This window comes from Bactrocera dorsalis, chromosome 5 (genome assembly GCF_023373825.1).
Source record: "Bactrocera dorsalis isolate Fly_Bdor chromosome 5, ASM2337382v1, whole genome shotgun sequence".
In the NCBI taxonomy this organism is placed as follows: domain Eukaryota; kingdom Metazoa; phylum Arthropoda; class Insecta; order Diptera; family Tephritidae; genus Bactrocera; species Bactrocera dorsalis.
In genome coordinates this window covers 49,746,445-49,766,109 of record NC_064307.1, presented here as the reverse complement: position 1 = coordinate 49,766,109, position 19,665 = coordinate 49,746,445, and the positions used below count along the sequence as shown (strand labels likewise).

The window sequence follows — 19,665 nt, the reverse complement described above, 5'->3', positions numbered from 1 at the left end:
ACGGTAGGGAAATTAAAATTCTGACAGATAAAATGTGTACGTTTATGGAGGTGAATCCGAATGTCAGAATTTTACCGGGCTTAAGGGCCATGTAAAATTTTGACAACTATTACAGGGTTTGTCCGGAAAGTATTAGGACGGAGTCGATTTAAACTAATTTATTGAACCAATCGTTACAATTCTTTAAAAACTTTCAAAACAATCTCCTTCTGCCTCGACGTAGCGCTACCAGAGCGTTGAAGGTGTCACGGAAGGCATTCTCCGGAATAGTCTTGAGAGCCGAGGTGCATGTTGCTTGGATTCTCTCTGTCGTCTCAAAATCCTTGCTTTTCATCGGGATTACTTGTGATCATACTCAAAGATCCATGATTTGCTTATATTTGAACAATTTTTGGTCATAAGGTGGCATACTTTAAAGGAATTATTTGTACAAAGTTTTATCTCGTTATATTAACAGCTTCTTGATTTATATAGTCCGATTTCGCCCATTTTTTTTTTGGCGCTGTGACATGGTATAAGAATGTTACATGCTGAGATCGGTTGAAATTGTTCGACCAAGTCCTTAGATATGTGATTTTACCTAAAAGTGGACGGTGCCACGCCTATTCTCCAATATTTACAACGGGTCGTATGTAGCTTTCTTATCCATCTCGGAAATAAAATTTAATGTCTCTATTTCATTGAGACTTCACAATTTTCACTCGAACGTGCAGAGACTCATTCACCCGGATTTAAACTTCTTGATCTTGATCATTTAAATATACCAAGTTTTATTAGGATAATTAAATTTTTATTCAAGTTATCGCTTGCACATATTCATTTTTCGAGTATATTTAATAATTTAATTAACAAGACAAACATTGTTTGATGTTGTGTTTCTTTTGGGTTTCAAATATTTTGCTTTCCATTTGAAGAGAAGATTCAGAGAGTGTAGCATTGTCTAGGACAACAGTTTAAGTCGAATTTCGTTTTCAAATACAAAATTTTTCCATACGATGCCTTGATTGCGATCAATAAGTTCATATAGCAGCTATATTCTATATTGATTTGCTTTTTGGGGAGAAAAGAACGTATCCAAATTTTCAGTTAGACATCTGAAAAACTGAGAGACTAGTGGCGATCTCTTCAATAATTTATATACTGTATGTGCCTTCAAAACTGTCACACCTAATTTTCCGCAAAAAATAACAAATGTATACAAATGAAAGCTTTTTAATGTTAGTTAAAGTATAGACATGCATTATGTCTCTTTTAATACAAATTGTTCGCTTTTAATTGCCTTAGCTCCACTTCTGAACAATTCTTGCTTTAAGAATCTTGTCCATAGTGATGGATGCCAAATTTCCTTCCAGAAATTGCACATTTTTCCTTATTCCCTCAAGTGCAGTCTTCACTTGACTTGGGAGTTCTGACCGTGTAACTGCTACCAGGTTTTTTGATATTTTAAGACTAACACTTTTATTAAATCAATCCACAGTACGTTGAGCGAAACTGGCAAAATAAATATATGTATGTAATACATATAATAATATAATTCAGGAAATAAAAATAATAGAAAAAAAATGTTGTATTTGCGACCGTGACAGGACTCGAACCTGCAATCTTCGGATCCGAAGTCCGACGCCTTATCCATTAGGCCACACGGTCTACATTTTATTTATTGCACAAGGTTACATATAACTTCAATACAGTTTATTTATCGATAACTTTTTCTAAATAGGCTGCCAGATTATAAATAAAGAATGACAAAAAAGCTTTTGACGTATTATTATCAGAGAACATACATATCATAATTTGCTTTATCTGTTGTTATTACATTACCACTATTAAAAAAAGGCAAAAGAGGCAAATAGAATCTATTAAAAAAATAACGTTTTTATTTTTCAAAGTGTAAATATGGTTTTAAAAAAATTTTGTAATTATAGAAAATACATTGTTTTGTTACAGTTAAATATTTTCGAATCTCCCGCGTTGTATGTTATAGGTTGACATCTTTGATGGTAACTTGCAACAAAATTTTCCGCATATTCCAAAGGAAGCGACTTCTAGGTATGTTGTAGTAGCCGATTCAAATCTTTTGTTGAGGTTGAATGTTTTCTTGATGTTTTTGCTTTCATTAAAGCCCAAATATTCTCTTTTGAATTGGGATCTGATGGCTGTTATGGCCAATCTAAAGTAACAATATAGTTTTTGTTTCCAATGTTCCGAATCATTTTCTTCCCGCAGTATCCACTAATGGTTATTTTTGCCGGAAAGCATTACATATCCATTTTTTGTACTATTTCATCATTGTGCTGGCGTTCAGGTTTTCCGTGAAGCACCTCAAAACAAAAAATGAAAGCACCCTTAAACATGCACCTTTTGGAGGTGCTTAACACGCCATTGAATAAATTTTTGTCCTTAATAAATAATACATTGCTCCAATCACGATTGATGTATTCCTACCGTCAATGCAACCTTTTTCAATGTGTGTTTTTGAAAGTAGTGGTTTGATTACAGTACTGTTGCACTTGATGCCAGATCTCTGAAGTAAGTCCCATATTTATTCCTAAAAAACATTTTTCTTCCCTAAGAGCGAAACAATAGCTTTTTCCCCACTTTTAGATGCCGCATCATTCTTCCCTCATTCTGGCTTGTCATCTCCATAAAGATCAGACTATCTCTTTAGAAATGTGCAACTCGTATTTAATTATTGCAGTATTTTTAATAGCCGTTTTGGGACCTTTAGGATGTTTAGTTGGAAAGCTGCTCAAAATGTTTCTTATACTAAGCATTAATACTTCTTATTTCAGGGCACGACGTGACACAAGAATATCGAACAAACCTAACCGAATTGTAGGTGTCAGTGATGGCAAATGAGTAAAATTTATTAATTTGCATAAAATAAAAACAGGTTTCCTCGAATTGATCACGAAAAGCAAAAATGTGCTTTTTGAACGAAAAGAATGTAAAACAAAAAAGCAAAGTCATATCATTAAAAATGGGACCCCTCAAATTATTTTTCAGTTTTAAAATCATCTTAAAGTAATCTCTCATCTTTCATTAGAATACCCCACAAGTTTACCAATATTCATAGGCATGAAGATCACCATATTCGATATATGTATGTACATATCGCTCATTTGCTGCAAGACCGGCATAAGTCAAAAAAATCGATTTTCCAGAAAACGCGTTTAAAGTTTTCAACTGACTATAACCTTACACGGTGACTCCAACCTTACACCTCTTCTCAAGCGGAGCATATAAGAGGTATTCATATGAATTTTTCACTCAACATGAAGTATGATATAACGAACAATTTTGCAGCATTAACTCCAAAATCACGTTTTTTGATTTATGCCGGTCTTGCAGCAAGTGAGCGATATGTACATTTATGTGTGCTACTACTTGCCACAAATACTAGAGTGATAAATTCTGTTTTACTATCTTCATTTATCATTTTAATGTAAAAGGATACGATGAAAAACTAATATGTTCCATATTATTTCGACGTCTATTGAACAGAACTGTTAAACAGTATTCAAAGTAAATAAATTATATTTAGAAACCTATTTATTTTTTAACACAACCCACATATTTGTAACGCTATGTACATATACATATGTATATACATACATCAAGTATTGAACTGAAATTTCGAGTCACATAATAATCTAATTTCTTTTACCCTCTATAGAATAAATGACCAAATGCAACCAGCAATTGTTGTTGAGTGTTGTTTATTTCGTTTTAGTTTATTAGATTAGGTGTATTCCTTTATAAATTCAATTTAGTCCAAACTGTAAATTTTATTATTTGAAAAATCTGCTAAATTCTAGAAATTAATACCGCAGCAATTAATTCAATTACATTGTACATACATACATAACCTTAATTATTACGTGAATGCGCTTTGCAATGTGATAATACGTATGTATGTTTATAGTTTATAGCTGTCACTTCTTCATACCTAATTGTTCATAAGCTTAAAAGTAAAGCAACAGAAATGTCATCATCGTATGGTGCATTGCATCTCCAATGGCGGTCCATTTGGTAATATAAATAAAATAGTTAATAAAATTAAATGGTATCTGATAAGTTTAAATTACATCCTAAAAATGCCAAGAATTTTGCAAATTCTGAAATTCATCAACATAAAGTTGATACAATATTAGCTGTCTCTGAATCCTCGGTATTTCTACGAATATAAAATTTTCCCATTCGAGCTGATTGTAAATTTGTATTAAGAGAAAACATTTTTATGAGGACTCAGTGATTATTTTGCTTATACAATATTCATGTGAAAAAATATATTTACTCCAATTTCAATAGACAAAATAATAAGTTGAAAGCATTTTTGTGAACCAAAGTTTAAAGGTTTTTAGCCAAAGCAATGATTGTAATCTGTTTTGCACCTGATATTTAGGAATTGATTTATTTTCGGTTATATGTTATTTGGTCAATATTTTATTAAATTAGTAAAAATTAAAATCATTATTTTTATTGTAAATATTGAATTTCTTTTAATTGAGTTTGTATGTAAGTAATAACAGAATTCACACGGCGTTTGTTTTCTATTTTTATCTCAATATTTACTGACTGTTTTCAGTGGTTATATTGGTACCTATTATCGCTCCCAACTGCAATATTACGAAGATATATCCCTCTTCTTCTCATTCTCACTTCACTTTTAATTCGATGCTCGCCTAAACACAGATATCATACGCATTTTGTTATTTCAAAGCAGAAAAAAGCTCATGTTTGTTCTATATTTTCTGGCTTCCTAACGTATAGGCAGGACGACTTACATTCTATAAACACCCCCACCACAAAAGCAACTAGTTCTTGATTTATTTATTCCACATCCATGGTAGCATCATCCATTGGATTATGTGCTGTTTTATCGTTTTCTTTCTCTGCATTCTCACCATTCTGCTCGCCCGCTCCCGCTGCATTGGCGTCTTTCGCAGGCGCTGGTTTCGCAGCTGGTTTTGGTTTAGGACGATTAATAACCGAGTTGACGCAAGCATTCAGCGTCTGCACTTCATGGCGTATATCGGCAACTTTGACAGGACTGTCATGCATGCGTGGCGTTTGTGTAAATTTTGCCATATTACTGTCTAGCCACTTCTGCGCTTTATCAGCTGCCTCAGAGATGTTCAAAAATTCGGCCTCTGTGAGGTGATCATATTTAGGAGCGCCCTTTTTGAACTCATTTATAGAAGCGCGCGCTACTTGGATGCTATGGTTAAGTTCGTCAAAAGCGGTTGGAGCATTCTCGTAATCATTAGCGCGTTCTTTGATAGGATCTGTTTGGGTATGAAGTCCTTTCAATTTATTAACATACGTATCACGATCGCAATCTTCTCCCTCCTCATACAACCAGTTTTCGAGATCATTAAGTTGAGAGCAAATGGCTTCACGGTCTGCTTCCAAAACATAACGTTCAAGTGGACCTCCCTGAAAGAAATCATTGTTTAAGATTAATATTTACAAATATACAAGTATTAATATATACAAATGTTGTATTATTATTTTAGCTAAAGTCCATGAGAAAGGATTTGATTGTCGAAGTAAGATGGCCTTTTGGAAAATGCGTGTCTGTGTGGTTGTCGAGAGACAGCAAATTTTACATACGAGATGGTAAGAGAAGGCTTATTAAGAGCCTGTGTAAAAACTGGAGAATGGGCGTGGACCGCCCAATTTTAGGTGAAACCACATATCTCCGGACCCGCCTGATCGAGTTCAACTAAATTTGGTAAGTGACATTCTCCTCATTATATAACACAAATTTGATACACACCTTTCCCGTGTACAAATCAAGACGCAATTAATCCAACGGAATACAACCTTACATGTATAATACCGTTAGAGTAAGCCTCCTTATGACCAAATCCAACAAAAAACTGTTCAAATCCTTAAGTTTCGAATATTTGGTTAATATGTGAGATATATTAGTTGTCAAAAAAGTCTTGCGGTATTTTCGCTGGTTGGCGTTGTAAGCGCGTAGTTCTAGTTTTATTCGTCGCATCGGGTCATGCTATACCTTTTTGGAACACGTGTTTGATTTGTCGTTTCTTTTAAGTCGTTCGTGAGTTATAGCGTCGCAAGCATGGAGCAAAATAAAGAGAAAATACGGCATATTTTACAGTACTACTACGATAAAGGCAAAAATGCATCTCAAGCCGCCAATAAAATTTGTGCAGTTTATGGACCCGATACAGTTTCCATTTCCACCGCACAACGATGGTTTCAACGTTTTCGTTCTCGTGTACAGGTGGTCGAAGATGCGCCACGCTCCGGAAGGCCTGTCGTCGAAAATTGCGATAAAATCGCTGAATTGGTCGAAAGAGACCGGCATAGTAGTCATCAAACCGTTATAAACCATTTGAAGAAGCTTGGAGTCACTAAGAAACTCGAGGTATGGGTGCCACACGAATTGATTCAATAAAAATACCGCAAGACTTTTTTGACAAACCAATATAACTAAAATTCAGGAATAATCCTTTCCTGACAATGGTATGTCTATGTATCATACACCTAACACAACGCTTTTCGAACTTCCAGGTATTTTTATACTGCATATATAAAATAAGAGAGCGTGTTTTTCGGATTAACAGTATATCTTTGTACCTAAAATGGATAAAATTGGGCGACTACTTGATCTAGCCCCTATATAAAAAAAAATATAACATCCGAGTGACTTTATTCCACATGATGGATTGTTAAGGAAGTTCACATGCTTTTTATTTCCTTTTTCCACTAAATCAAGTCGTACATAATGAATAGTACGTTCAATGTTGACTTCTAAAGCTTGAAGAAAGTCTGCTTTATTACAAGAAGTAGTCTAATAGTGTCTAATTAAAACATCTTGGAGGTTATTAAATCTCACAATTTCTTGAAATAATCGAATCTCTAAATTTATCTCGCAATAATTCGGTGGTTACGGTACTGTGTGGCACGTAGCCTCGACTTGTTGGAACCAGATGTTGTCAAGGCCAACTTTTTCCCATTTTTTTCTTTCCTATTGGTTGGAAACCCGGATATAGCTATATATATATATATATATATAACGCAAACAACTACAACTTAAGATATTTCCCTAGCTTTGATTCTTGCTAGTTGCATTAGTATAAAAATTCGGTTCTTGAACTTTGCCCTTTAGTTTTACTTCGTGACAAGAATTTAATTGAACATTTTAAACGGTCACTATGTAAGACATCACTCCTTTTTGAAATTAATATAATTAACAATGTAAGTATGTATCATAAAAACATAGCAAAACCGCATCAAATGTCAAAACCAGTTGTAATTTACAACATCGTTAATAGTAAATGCTTACCTGAAGTTTGTTACGCATGTCGTACACATATTCCTCAAGGGCATTCCTAGCATCAACGCGTTGGGTCTCCCGGGCGTCATTTGCAATCATTTTAGCCTCTTGTTGTACCAAGTTCTGCAAGTCTGGTGATGAGAAACCATGAGTCTTCACTTCCATTGGAAGCTCTATTAATTTAGTGCTCTTCTTTTTCTTGTCAGAGCCCTGAAAATAACAGAACAATCCACATTTATGACTTGCCGAGAATACAGTTGTATTCTAAAAATATAATTATATTCATAATTTAAAAAGAAGATATGCTCATGTAAATGAATGCAAAGGAAGGAAACAGCTCATACAGCAACAGCCTATAGAAATTTTAAACGTCAAAATTGTCTTAGTAATCAGTAAGCAAAACCCTGTCGTTATTTCAAGTTAAATAACAATAAAGTTGTGTTATAAATCTTTATTTTATAAAATTTTAATTAATATAGATAAAAACAGGTACTAATTCAAATCAATTTAAACTAACACGTAACTTTGCATACAAGTACGCAAATGTATATCGGTTTTAAATAGAATTATAAATTGAGTAGTATGATGGTTTTAAAAGAAAATTATATAGATAAATGTTAAAGTACATATATATGGTAGTTTGGTTTAAATTCATTGTGTGAAATGCAATACTACTGATATTTGGGGCACACAGGGTGTAGGCATGGCTTGTGAGCGGTCTTCTTTCTCAATTCAACAGGTACATATATATATGTAGTTAAATTCATATTAGATGTTTTTTGATTTTTAATAATCGATCAATGTTAATAAATACAATTTTAGAAGACTCATGAACTTTTTTAATTATTTTAATATTTACTTTGGTAATTGCTAGAAAACGTACCGAACTAAACCAGCCTTTGACCCGCTGAGCCCACCCTTGTCCTCCAGGTGATGAGGCTGTTGATGTATTATTATCTTCCTCATTTTCATAACATGCCTACGCAATTATATAAAACAACAAACAAATCAATCAAAATTGAATGAGTCAATTGTATACTGATGTAATAACTTCACCAACTCACTAGACTTGGGATAGTCTGTCTGGGACCAAACAAAACAGTTTAAGCGAAAGAAGTAATAAAAAACAGGCAGATGGTTAAAGGACAGTTGCAATAAACTCATGAATAAGTGCAAGGAGGAAATGAAAAACAAATGGTAATGCTGCTAAATATATACATATATTATACATACGTTGTCAATTACTTTCCTTCAAAAAGAAAACACCATAATTTACAGGAATAAATATTTTGTTTTCTTTTGTGATACAACTATGGGTTAAAAATTCTTGAATCTATTTAAAAAAAAAATCTAAAACATTAATATAAATTAAAACAATTGAAATGCACATTAACTAAAATATATTCGCCTGTCTATTAATTGTATGCCAAATAACTGATGCCCTTGCACGAAACTGCGCATTTGAAAATTTGCATTTTCAAACATAAAAATATGCGAAATATATCCACGTATTTGTAAAACCATTCTGATGTTTTCGTGGCACATTGGGCTTTTTTATTTTAACAGTGATGTATTACAGTCAAATTGATTGTTCAACAATTTCACGTAATATCTCTTTCTACTATAACAATAAAATAAAAAAAAATAAAAATCCAGAAATAAAATCAAATTATTTAACTTAATTTTACATTTTAGCTAGCAATGACATTTTACTTAGCATAGATGGTTTTGTTGCCTATTTCTGTGCAACTAATTTTCATGTGTTGCATGTACAATTATGAAATGCAACAATTTTTTTGGGATTACTGTTAATATTTGTAAGTATTTTTAATTTGTCGCGTTTAATAAACTTCGAATACTTTAATTATAAATAATTTTCCTTTTCAATGTTCTGAAAAAAATTCAGATATGTATATGTTGTTGTTGTTCAATGTTATCTAATCCCAGCTTAGGTGGCAAGATTCGAGTTGGTCGTCATCAAAGCCATCTAACGGTAGGCCCAGAAAACATGCTGTTTCGAACGGGTCGGACCATAGGAAGAGGGGTGTTAAATGAGTGGAGTTCATGCAAGCAGAGAGATGATTAGTCATGACTCATGCATGCTGGACGGTATATCTGCCTTCTTGGTGGTTAAAACAAACCAAATGAAAAAAGAAAAATATTTTATTGGTGGTGCACATTGCACAAATTGAATTGTCGTCGAAAAAATTTCGACTAGGTTGTCTCGCCTCCCTTGTCAACTAGTGTTACAGCAAACTATTCGACTTAATGTATACATATAGTACATATGTATATTTGTGTTTTTGCAGTTTTTATTTTAACTTAAAAAAATGTTTGCCTTAAATAAATTGAGGTACAGGCACCTATAGCATTATTAAAAAATAAAACTTGAATGTTTATTTCTATTAACAAAAACTAAGCGGAAAATAATGTCCATAGTATTTTTCATTTTGTTAAAATTATTAAAAAAAACCAGGTCTGTTCAAAATATAACATAACATTTTAACGATCTTTTTATTTTGTTATATTAGTATGTACACTTCATTTACTTCAGCAATAGCGGCACAACTATGTACTAATAGTACTCTTCAGTTGATACTATACAAGGGACACGAACGCCGCAATTAACACAAAAGTCGACCTAATGGTGTCAATAAAATTTTTTGGGTATGTAGATACGTGTACTATGAATTGACATATTAATAAAATTGATTTTGAAAGATTTTTAGTTTTGGCTCTTTTGTTAGTGTGTGATATGTTCGAGACCCGTGTAAGAAAACAACAAAATAAATAAAAAACGATAATTGAATGTAGCCCGCGAAATTTGCCTTATTTTTTTAACAGACCTCATACATACAGCTATGGATAGAGATTTAACGCACTTTCTTATTGTGAAATACAATACTTCATAACGTTACAGGAAAAGAAAGTAAAAGCGTTTTATTGTACAAAAACTATTTATTACTTCACTAACAAGTAAAATAATTGAAAATACTTAGTTTCTTTTAATAAATATACAATATTTGGTTCAGTTCGATTATTAAGTCAATATTTGACTTGGACAAGTATTTAGCTCCATGCTTCCTCTACTCCTGCCCTAAGATCGTTGCAATTTGAAAATTTTATTTACCCAATTTTTCCTTTGACTTCATTCCACAAGTTTGGATCGGGTTTAGATCTGGATTTTGCGCTGGCCAATCAACAAGTCGAACTTTTTTTGCGTAAGCCAATTTTTCCAAAATGCTAGGGATCGTTATCGTGCATAAATGTTTTTCCATCAAGACCAATGTGGTTTATTTCAATTTCATCCATAAAAAGTATCATTTTCCAAAAATTTAAATCTTTTGATCTGTGACTATGAGCAAATGGTCAACGTACTTTAATTTTCTTTTTCGACAATATTGGTTTCTTTATGCTCACACGCCTAAAGAAATTATTTTCATTTAAACGTACCCGCACTAGTCTACTTGACACGTTTAAGCCCAATTCTGTATTGATTTCGACCATTATTGCTTGTGAGGATTTGAAAGGATCAGCTTTACATTCTCTAACAATCGCGTTGGGTTGTTTTGCGAGGTCGCACTTTACAAATTATATTTTGAGATAACAGATTGGTGTCATTCTTAACATTTTCATGTAATGTTAATTGAGTACAATTTTTCTGGAACATTTCACTATTTAAGCTATATTTACTTGGTTTGTACCGTTTTTGTAAAGGTCCCAAATAATTTGTCTTTTTTTCAAATTAACAGTATTTTTCTTTTGCCGTTTAATTAAAATTTGTAATAAAATTAACCATGTATTAATTACAACTACACAACTGAGAGCGGTTATTTGTTAAATCATACACAACTAATGATCGAAAACTATAAGTGCGCTAAATCATTGTCCAATGAATTTATGACGAAATTTAACAAAAACATATTAGTAACATCTGAATGGAAATGATAACGGTTATTTTTCCACACATTTAAAGAGGCGTGAGAAGCAGTATTGATCTCCTAATAACAAATTTATGGAAAAATCGCTCTCTTGTAGTAACAGCAATATTTCTAATTATGAATGCAAGTGCGCTAAATCTCTGTCCATAACTGTATGTATAGTATATCTAAAATAAATGCATGCGCGAATGTACGTTCTAGGCAAATTACTACTAAAAAATCTACAACAAAGAGAGAATAAAAAAATCGTAAATAAACTCATAAATATATAATTACTTCTGCACTAATCAATATTTGTGCCTTTATTTTAAATATCGCCTTCATATTCGACAATAATTATTTTATCTAAATATGTATGTATGTATCAACGGGAAATATTTACGTACTTGCTTGCTTTATTTACAGATACCAACGAGTGGGAAATGTATACAGGGTTTGTCTGGAAAGTAATAGGAATAAGTTGATTTAAAAAAAATGTATTGAACCAATCGATACAGTTCTTTTAAAATTTTCAAAATAGGCTCCTTTTGCGTCGATGCAACGCTACCAGAGCGATTTCCAAGCATTGAAGGCGTCACGGAAGGCATTCTCCGGAATATCCTTGAGAGCCGAGGCCTTTTCAAGCAAGGAAACAAAAAAAAAAAGTCCGAGGGAGTCACATCTTCAATCAGCACATCATTATTTAAATATTGGAGGTCACTTTCACACTTATTCAAATTTTCTTGGTACACTTCCACTCGCCGCACGTTCTGATCGTCAGTGAGGGCTTCTGGGACCATCTTCGCGCAGACCTTGCGCATGTTAAAGTGCTCCGTTACAATGTCATGAACTACAGAGTTTGATAAATTTAACATCTGGGCAATTAAACGAATACTTAGTCAACGGTCTGAGTTCAAAACTTTGCGCACACGAGTCACATTGTCGGTGTTTGTGGCAAGTCTCCCAGCACGGTCTTCATCAGCGCTTCTTCCCGGCCCTCCAAAAAGGACTGTTTCCACCGAAACACACCACTTCTTCTAAAGCAACATCTGGGTAAGCCTTCTTTATCAAATCAAATGTCTATGTCGCAGATTTACCGAGTATCACACAGAATTTAATAGCGTACCTCTGGATTTTCGTCGCGTAAAAATGTTTGTTCTGACTCTCGAGATGTTCGGAGACAACTGACCAGCCGCTCGTTCATTAGCTAGGAGTGCCCTCTACCGAATCCAGTCGGTGCGCGAAGTTCAGTCGCGGTGGAAGAAAATCAGTCCTATTACTTTCCGGAAAACATACATATATATATATGTATATATACAGAGATTAGAACATAATTCGAGTGTTTGAATAAAAAAAAAATTGTTGATAAAACTATCCAGAGAACTTCAAATACAGGAAGACGCACGAACCGTGCTACAAAAAAAAACGTAATAACTTTTTGCTTTAATTGACTTCACTTTTTTATTTGGCAGGTTATTTTTAAGAAATGAATGTTTGGGATAACGAAAAGACACTATCCCGATTAGATGAACCATTATGAGGTTGGTAGACATGTTTGCCGAATCTGGAAGTATTGCAAAAAGACCGTACAATCGAGGTCCGTACATTCGTATTCAAGTAACAATCGCGGCTGTTGCATAGTCAATTCAGGCAAATCCAAACTCGTAACTCTTAGGCGCAACTTGAAATATGCAGACGGTCTTTACAACAGACTTTACCTAAATCTGTTTCCGTACAAAGTTCAAATAACAAGCCAGTGAACCACTCTACATTTGCCTATTCTCATGGAATTTTGCCAAAAAAAACGATAGCAATATTACCGAATATGGAGTGAATTAAATCCAGAAATAATCCGAGACAGAATGAGTCCCTGTGTGATGGGCAGTGTTATCAAGGTGTATTGTCGCGCTATACTTCTTTGAAGAAAACGGTGTAACAGTAAATGTCAATAGGCACCGTTATGTAAAGATGTTGAATGAGAACTGCGTCGAAGAAGTAACCCTTTCAATAGCATTTGGTTTCAGCAAGATGGAACAACTGCACACATAGCCAGACTGATTATTGCAGAGCTCCAAAGAAAATTTGAAAACAAATTAATATGAAGAAACTGCACTTTCCGCTGGGCCTGACCTGACTGCACCATAATTTTTTTTATTAGGTAATTTTAAATGGAATGCATTCATTAGAAAAAATTATTACGGTTTGTTTTTTAAGCACGATTTGTGCGCCACCATGTATTTAACAAGGATTCTAAGCAATCAATGAAGGCATCATATTAAAGATATTCAAGTCTCCCCGCTTACATAACATACATACCCCTACTGTAAATATTTTATGATTAGCTATTCTTGGCGCGTAATAGTTTTTTCGTCAATGGTTATTTTAGAGCTATGCTTGTTAAAAAATATTCAATTTTTTTGATTGATTTTGATTGAAATATTGAATTGCAACAACCTACAAGGAAACTACTCATACAGACATGGTGGTGGTTTTTATCGTTAAAAGCACAACAAAATTACAGTTAAATACAAAAACTCGGTAAGTAAGGAAATGCATATCCTATTCCATGTATTCAAATGAATAACAAATAATTATATTCAAATAAACAATGCTTCTTATTTTACAACACTTGAACTCACCTCTTGCTGTACATCCATAGGTTCACCACCGTTACCAGTTTGCTGTTGTTGATCGCCAGCATTTCCTTTTTCTTCACTGCTAGCTGCTAAATTTTGCTCCCCGGCAGCAACTCCAGCATTGGCAGTTTCTTCTTCTTTCTTGTCAACAAGAGAAGCACTAGATATTAATACCAGACCGTGGTGATTGATGCGGACTTTCACTTTAACTTCCTGATGCTCTCCACGTTCATTTGGTTTAACATCTTTAATAAACCATTTTCCTATAACTGGATCTGGGAAGGGTATAGATTGTGCATATTGCACAGTCATTGAGAAGGGTTCTTTTCGGTTCAATGTTAGTAAGCGACTAAACGGAGCGGAATGAAAAGCTGGGAATACTTCGATTTCGCCGCCGGCTTGAGAACCCTCACCATCCCAACTCACTTTAACAGCGTAATTTTGGATATCAGTTACACCAAATTCGCGGACTCGAACTGCTGGTGACATGATTGCACATTGCAATGCGGCACCGCGTGAAACCGACTCATCTTGATTCAATGTGGTACTAGCAGGTTTTCCGAATACCTAAACATTGATTAATGTATTAATAAGTAACTTTTGAATATCAAAAAATTATAAGCTTCATATGAGCTTTTATTATTACCTGTTCAATAAGTTGCTTTATGGCCGGGATACGAGTAGTACCACCGACAACTTCAACTGAGTGTATGTCATCCAGCGACAGCTTGGAATCTTGTAATAATTTAATAAACGTCATCTCTACTCGTTTAAACAAATGAGAACTTAAATCCTCCATCTGGGAACGTTGCATTGACGAAGAAACATCAACATCATCCATAAAACATTCTATGTTTATAGGCAATTTTGTACTGTTCGCAGACATTTGCTTCTTCAATTTCTCAATTTCAGTAAGCAAACGTAGATAAGCACGAGGATTTGTCTTGGCATTCAGCTTATAACGATCGTAAAACTCTTTGGCAAAATGTTCTGCCAACACATTGTCAAAGTCGCGTCCGCCAATCTGATCCCATGCACTTGCAAGCATTTTCAATTTACCTTTAGTAAAGGCGCACACACTTACTTGAAGTGAAGAATTGCCACAATCGACGAATACAACATTGCGTGGTTTACTTTCGTCAGGCAAATCTTGCTTATAAAAACCATATGACAGCGCAGTTGCTGTCGTTTCGTTCATAAGGCGCAAAACATTTAGACCTGCAATTTGAGCAGCGTCTAACAATGCTTTACGTTCCGAGTTAGTGAAGTATGCTGGGCAAGCGATTACACAGTCATTAACCTAATTTCAATTAATAAATCCACGAAAATGAAATTGAAGACTTTATATAAAAGAGAACCAAAACATACCTGTGCTTGCAGAGCAGTTGTCGATGTTTCCTTCAATTTAGTGAATAACATTGCTGTCAGTTGTTCGGGGGAAAAGTACTGTTCCTGATCCAAGTAGTTAACTTTGTAGCCAATGCTGCCATCAGTACGTTGATCCACTTTCGTTGGAATGCTGTTAAGTTCTCGTTGAACGTGTGGATCGTTGAATTTACGCCCCAACAAACGCTTGAAACCACTCACTGTATTTTTCATATTTGTGACTTGTTGATTTTTAGCAGCCACGCCAATAATGCGCTTCTTTCCATCGAAAGCCACAAAGGAACTGAAAAAAATATAAGCGATTTAAAGTATAGTTTATATTAAATAATACATACACCGATAATTAATATATATTTTATGTCATTTATCTCGTAACTCCCTTAAATAGTTAAGCATTGACATTATCTTATTTAACCCAGTTAGCAATATATTTATTTACCTACCACTTAAAAAACAAATAAGAGTAAAATAATAGTTTTAACATCAATATTATATATATATTTTTTTTTTTTGCTATAAAAGTTATTATAAAATAACATTTAATTAGAAAATAAGGCATACAGGTTTATTTTATAAGAAAAAAAATCCGGCGAAAGTTCACGCCAGCTCATATATTTTAAGGTGTAACTAACAAAAATTACTCAACGCTCACCGTGCCCAAAACAGTCGAGTTTATGTAACCGGAAAGTATCCGGATTTTTTATCCGAACAAAGACTGTCAACTAAAATTTAAAATAGCGGATCCCGAATTCAGAGTTAAAATGAGATTAGGGAGAATTGAAGTAATTACAGGAAGTTCGCCAGATATCAAAATATAAACGTAAAATTCATTATTAATGCTAATATCTCAAAAATCATAAGTCGACGACTCAACGACGACTTCCTCTAATCGTACGATTGGGGGATACTATTCTAAATCCCAGCCCGGTTCTCAAGTAATATTTACTGCTGCAAAAATAAAATTTGACCTGACATTTATCTAACAATAAAAAAAGTTATTATTTGAAAATTCCGTACATATGTACATATTATTTTTTTTAGATATTACCGTATTAAGAAAGTAATCAACCAATATTGTTACTTTAAATACAAATATTACAACATTCATTGTCTGACTTATTTTTCTTCTAAGCAATTATACATACAAATGTATGTTGGCTTATGTATATTATTTTTTCCTCGTAGACAGAGTACAGCGGCGATAAGAGACAACCATAACCTCAAAAATGATAATTTAAAACATGCATTTATTTTGCACTATGTAATGTTCCTTAATTTTACAATAAAATAATTATTATACTTACGGCGTTGCACGTAAACTGTAGTCATTAGCAAGGGTTTCAATACCACCGGCCTTGGCGGCAGCAACATAGCAAGACTCATTGCCAAAATCGATTCCAATCACAGACATTTCTTCGATACGTTATTTCAGATACCTCAATTACTTTTTAATAACTTTTATTCAAGTGTAGTATAATCAGCACCGTCGTTAAAAGCGTGTTGCCCTTTCGTCCCTTTGAAAGATTTACTGCTAATTTTCCTTTCAGCACAATGAGTCACAAATTCTATAATTTTTGACAATAGAAGAAAAATCACAGGAAAACTTTAATTTTCTTTAAGTTTTCATTTAAAAGTAAATACAAAATAACTAGGGAAACGATTGAATATTTACGACTTTTTCTTTCCAGAAGTTTCAAACCAATTTCGACAAGCCTAATTCTCATCCACCACCACGCGACTCAACACTTTGAACTAATAACTCGCCCCAAACCGAACATGTGGATAACGAAACGAAAAGTTTGCACCGGACTAAAAGCTTCCCCCCCACTCTTCAACTACATTGTACTATAATTGTTACTAACCTATTACATTTATATGTATGTACTTGTATCAAATTGTAATATTAAATCACTTCTATGATATACATTAGTTTATTTATACATATATTTTGGAAGATTAATGTTTACTAAATACTAAGAATTAAATCAACAGTGGTACTAATTTTGATTAACTACAGCTTCACAGTGTTCGGTACATATTTTTTCTCATTCATTTATATCTGTGCTCTTTAGCCCATCTTTAACTTCTTGCACAATTCACATTCTCAAATCAAATAAAAAATATTTTTCTTTTCGTGGATATAGTCATTTAAAATACCTGTTCATGAATTTGATTTTTTACTATATTAAAAAGTGTACGTGTTCTTTCAAGAAAATTTTATTTACCACGATATTACTTTTCTTCAGCGTGCTTTATTGAGTACTAAATGCTAGTTTTCACCTTCTCTTTTTATTGTCGTTCGATACTGGAAATTTCCTTTAGGTTATTTTCGTTCTAGAAAATTATAGAAGCACTGTAGATGTCGCTGCCAAAAGATTACAGATTTTAAATTATATTAGATTCCTCCTAAAATTTCCAATAACTTTAACCTCTACTTGTACACAATTAACCATACCATTTAGTAATTAACTAAGCTAAATAGTATGGTAAGTCATTATTATTATTTTTTTAACAACAGATTGATGTAAAATTATCTAATCAACTCTGTGGAGAGTGTTCAATGAGAGAAAAGTACCAGCTAGGGTTGCAATCTGTAAAATACTTTGCTATTGAGGTTGGCAATGTTTTTGTATGGACATTTGATATCATGAAATAATCATTCTCGAAATGGCGTCTGGTAGGTATGTTCAAGTTGATATACAGTGTTGGACAAAATATATTGGACTCCTACCAACGGATTACATTACCATCTCCTATTCATTCACTCATTCACTCCTTCTTTGTCTATTTGTTATAAATCAAATAGCCCTGACAGACGAGCAAAATTAATGCCCCTTAAGCAACGCTAATGCGAATTGAAATTTTATGGTGACAGACGGCAGGCTTGTGCACTTAGACAGCTGATAGTGAAATTTGTTTCTTTATTAAAAAGAAAAAAGTGAAATAAAAATGAATAAGATAAATTAGTAAAAGAAATTTTGGTAATTTTGGAAAATCAATATATATTTAACGAAAAAATTCGTTTATTTTTATCTACGTTAAAAGATAATAGAGTGAAATTAATAGCATTAATTGATTGTAATGCGGAAAAAGTGTGCAAAAAAGTTAAGAATATTGGAAAAATGGATAGCAAAAGTGCGACATCTGTCAATAGATAGCAAAAATCGGCCATTTTTGAGCAGTGTTGCCTACTCAAATTTAGTAAAATCAACCAAATGCACGGAATTCTTGTGCATTACAAACTTGCATTAACATGGGTCAAATGCGCAAATAAATGTAAATTAAGCACGCTAATGCATATTAGCGCTGTCGTCTGTCAGGGCTAAAAGATTCTCAATAAGATTGAGATGCTGCGATTGAGCTTGCCACTTTAGGACATTAATGTTTTAAGTAACGAACCGATTTGCCACTGGTTCAACGTGTGCTTTGGGTCGTTGTCGTGTTGAAATGACCATGAAAGTGGCATAATCCACACGGCTTGGGGAAGCATCACGTACTCAAGGATATCCTTGTATATGAATCGATCCAATTGATTCGATGAAGAGGTTCAAGGCCAAGCCCGGAAAACCATACATATTCCATAATGCCATCTCCACCATGCTTAACCGTGCCTTGGCAGTATTGGGGATCTGACCTCTTATTTTTTGGTTGTCGAACTTTTCTCATTCCGTCTGAATATTTCAAATGAAATTTTAATTCATCAGAGAAAAGTATTGTTTTTCATCGTTTTACTAACCAGTATATGTGTTCCCGAGCAAATTGTAAACGTCTTAGTCTATTTTTTCTTGATATAGAAGACTTTTTAGCTGCCCTATAACTTGCAGACGTTCTTCTTTCTACAGTACGGCTGGTAACTTTCAAATATAAGGCTTTAACCACGCTCGCTGCCGACTTATATAGAAACTAATTTAGTTCTCGTAAATATTTTTGAATCATCATGTCGTATTGTAGCTTTGAGTCGTCTTCCGCGATGGTGAGTTTTCACAGATCGGTTGTCCCTGAATTTCTCTATAATAAAGCTCACTGTTGATTTGTTGACATAAAATTTGTTACAAATGTCTTTTTGTGATAAATCATTGCTGTAGTTTTTACTATTATAGCCCTGACAGACGACAGCGCTAATATGCATTAGTGGGCTTATAGCCCTGACAGACGACAGCGCTAATTTGCATTAACGGGCTTTATTTACATTTACTTGCGCATTTGATCCATGTTAATGCGAATTTGTAATGCACAAGAATTTCGTGCATTTAGCTGAATTTACCAAATTTGAGTAGGCAACACTGCTCAAAATGGCCGATTTTTTGCTATTTTTTAACACTGTCGCACTGTTGCTATCCATTTTTCCAATATTCTTAATTTTTTTGCACACTTTTTCCGCATTACAATCAATTATTGCTATTAACTTCAC

The 19,665-nt window shown here is 33.7% G+C and overlaps 1 protein-coding gene and 1 non-coding gene across 10 annotated transcripts; both read right to left on the bottom strand.

Annotated features, from left to right (window-relative positions):
* Positions 1-1,574: 1,574 nt before the first annotated feature.
* Trnar-ucg (transfer RNA arginine (anticodon UCG)) lies at positions 1,575-1,647 on the bottom strand. The gene has a single exon. It is a non-coding gene; the product is annotated as a tRNA-Arg (tRNA).
* A 2,055-nt stretch (positions 1,648-3,702) lies between these two features.
* On the bottom strand, positions 3,703-17,844 carry LOC105223445 (heat shock 70 kDa protein 4). 9 transcript variants are annotated; one of them, XM_011201180.4, is made up of 8 exons: positions 17,535-17,716; positions 16,559-16,819; positions 15,237-15,537; positions 14,515-15,168; positions 13,872-14,435; positions 8,196-8,291; positions 7,322-7,522; positions 3,703-5,439 (listed from the first exon to the last, which is right to left on the bottom strand). In XM_011201180.4, exons 2-8 carry the CDS (start codon positions 16,663-16,665, stop codon positions 4,834-4,836), a joined length of 2,529 nt encoding a protein of 842 aa, XP_011199482.2. In that variant the 5' UTR covers positions 16,666-16,819; positions 17,535-17,716; the 3' UTR covers positions 3,703-4,833. The 9 variants fall into 9 exon arrangements, with proteins under 9 accessions (XP_011199482.2, XP_011199481.2, XP_011199480.2 ...); XM_011201179.4 differs by having other exon boundaries at positions 17,480-17,713; XM_011201178.4 differs by having other exon boundaries at positions 17,412-17,545.
* Between the last annotated feature and the right edge of the window lie 1,821 nt (positions 17,845-19,665).

Bases quoted from the DNA above. Each gene is read 5' to 3' on its own strand.
- LOC105223445 (XM_011201180.4), bottom strand. From the start codon at position 16,665: ATGTCTGTGATTGGAATCGATTTTGGCAATGAGTCTTGCTATGTTGCT. The intron at 15,169-15,236 runs GTATGTTTTGGT...AATTGAAATTAG, and splicing joins CAACTGCTCTGCAAGCACAG to GTTAATGACTGTGTAATCGC. The intron at 14,436-14,514 runs GTAATAATAAAA...ATCAATGTTTAG, and splicing joins TAAAGCAACTTATTGAACAG to GTATTCGGAAAACCTGCTAG.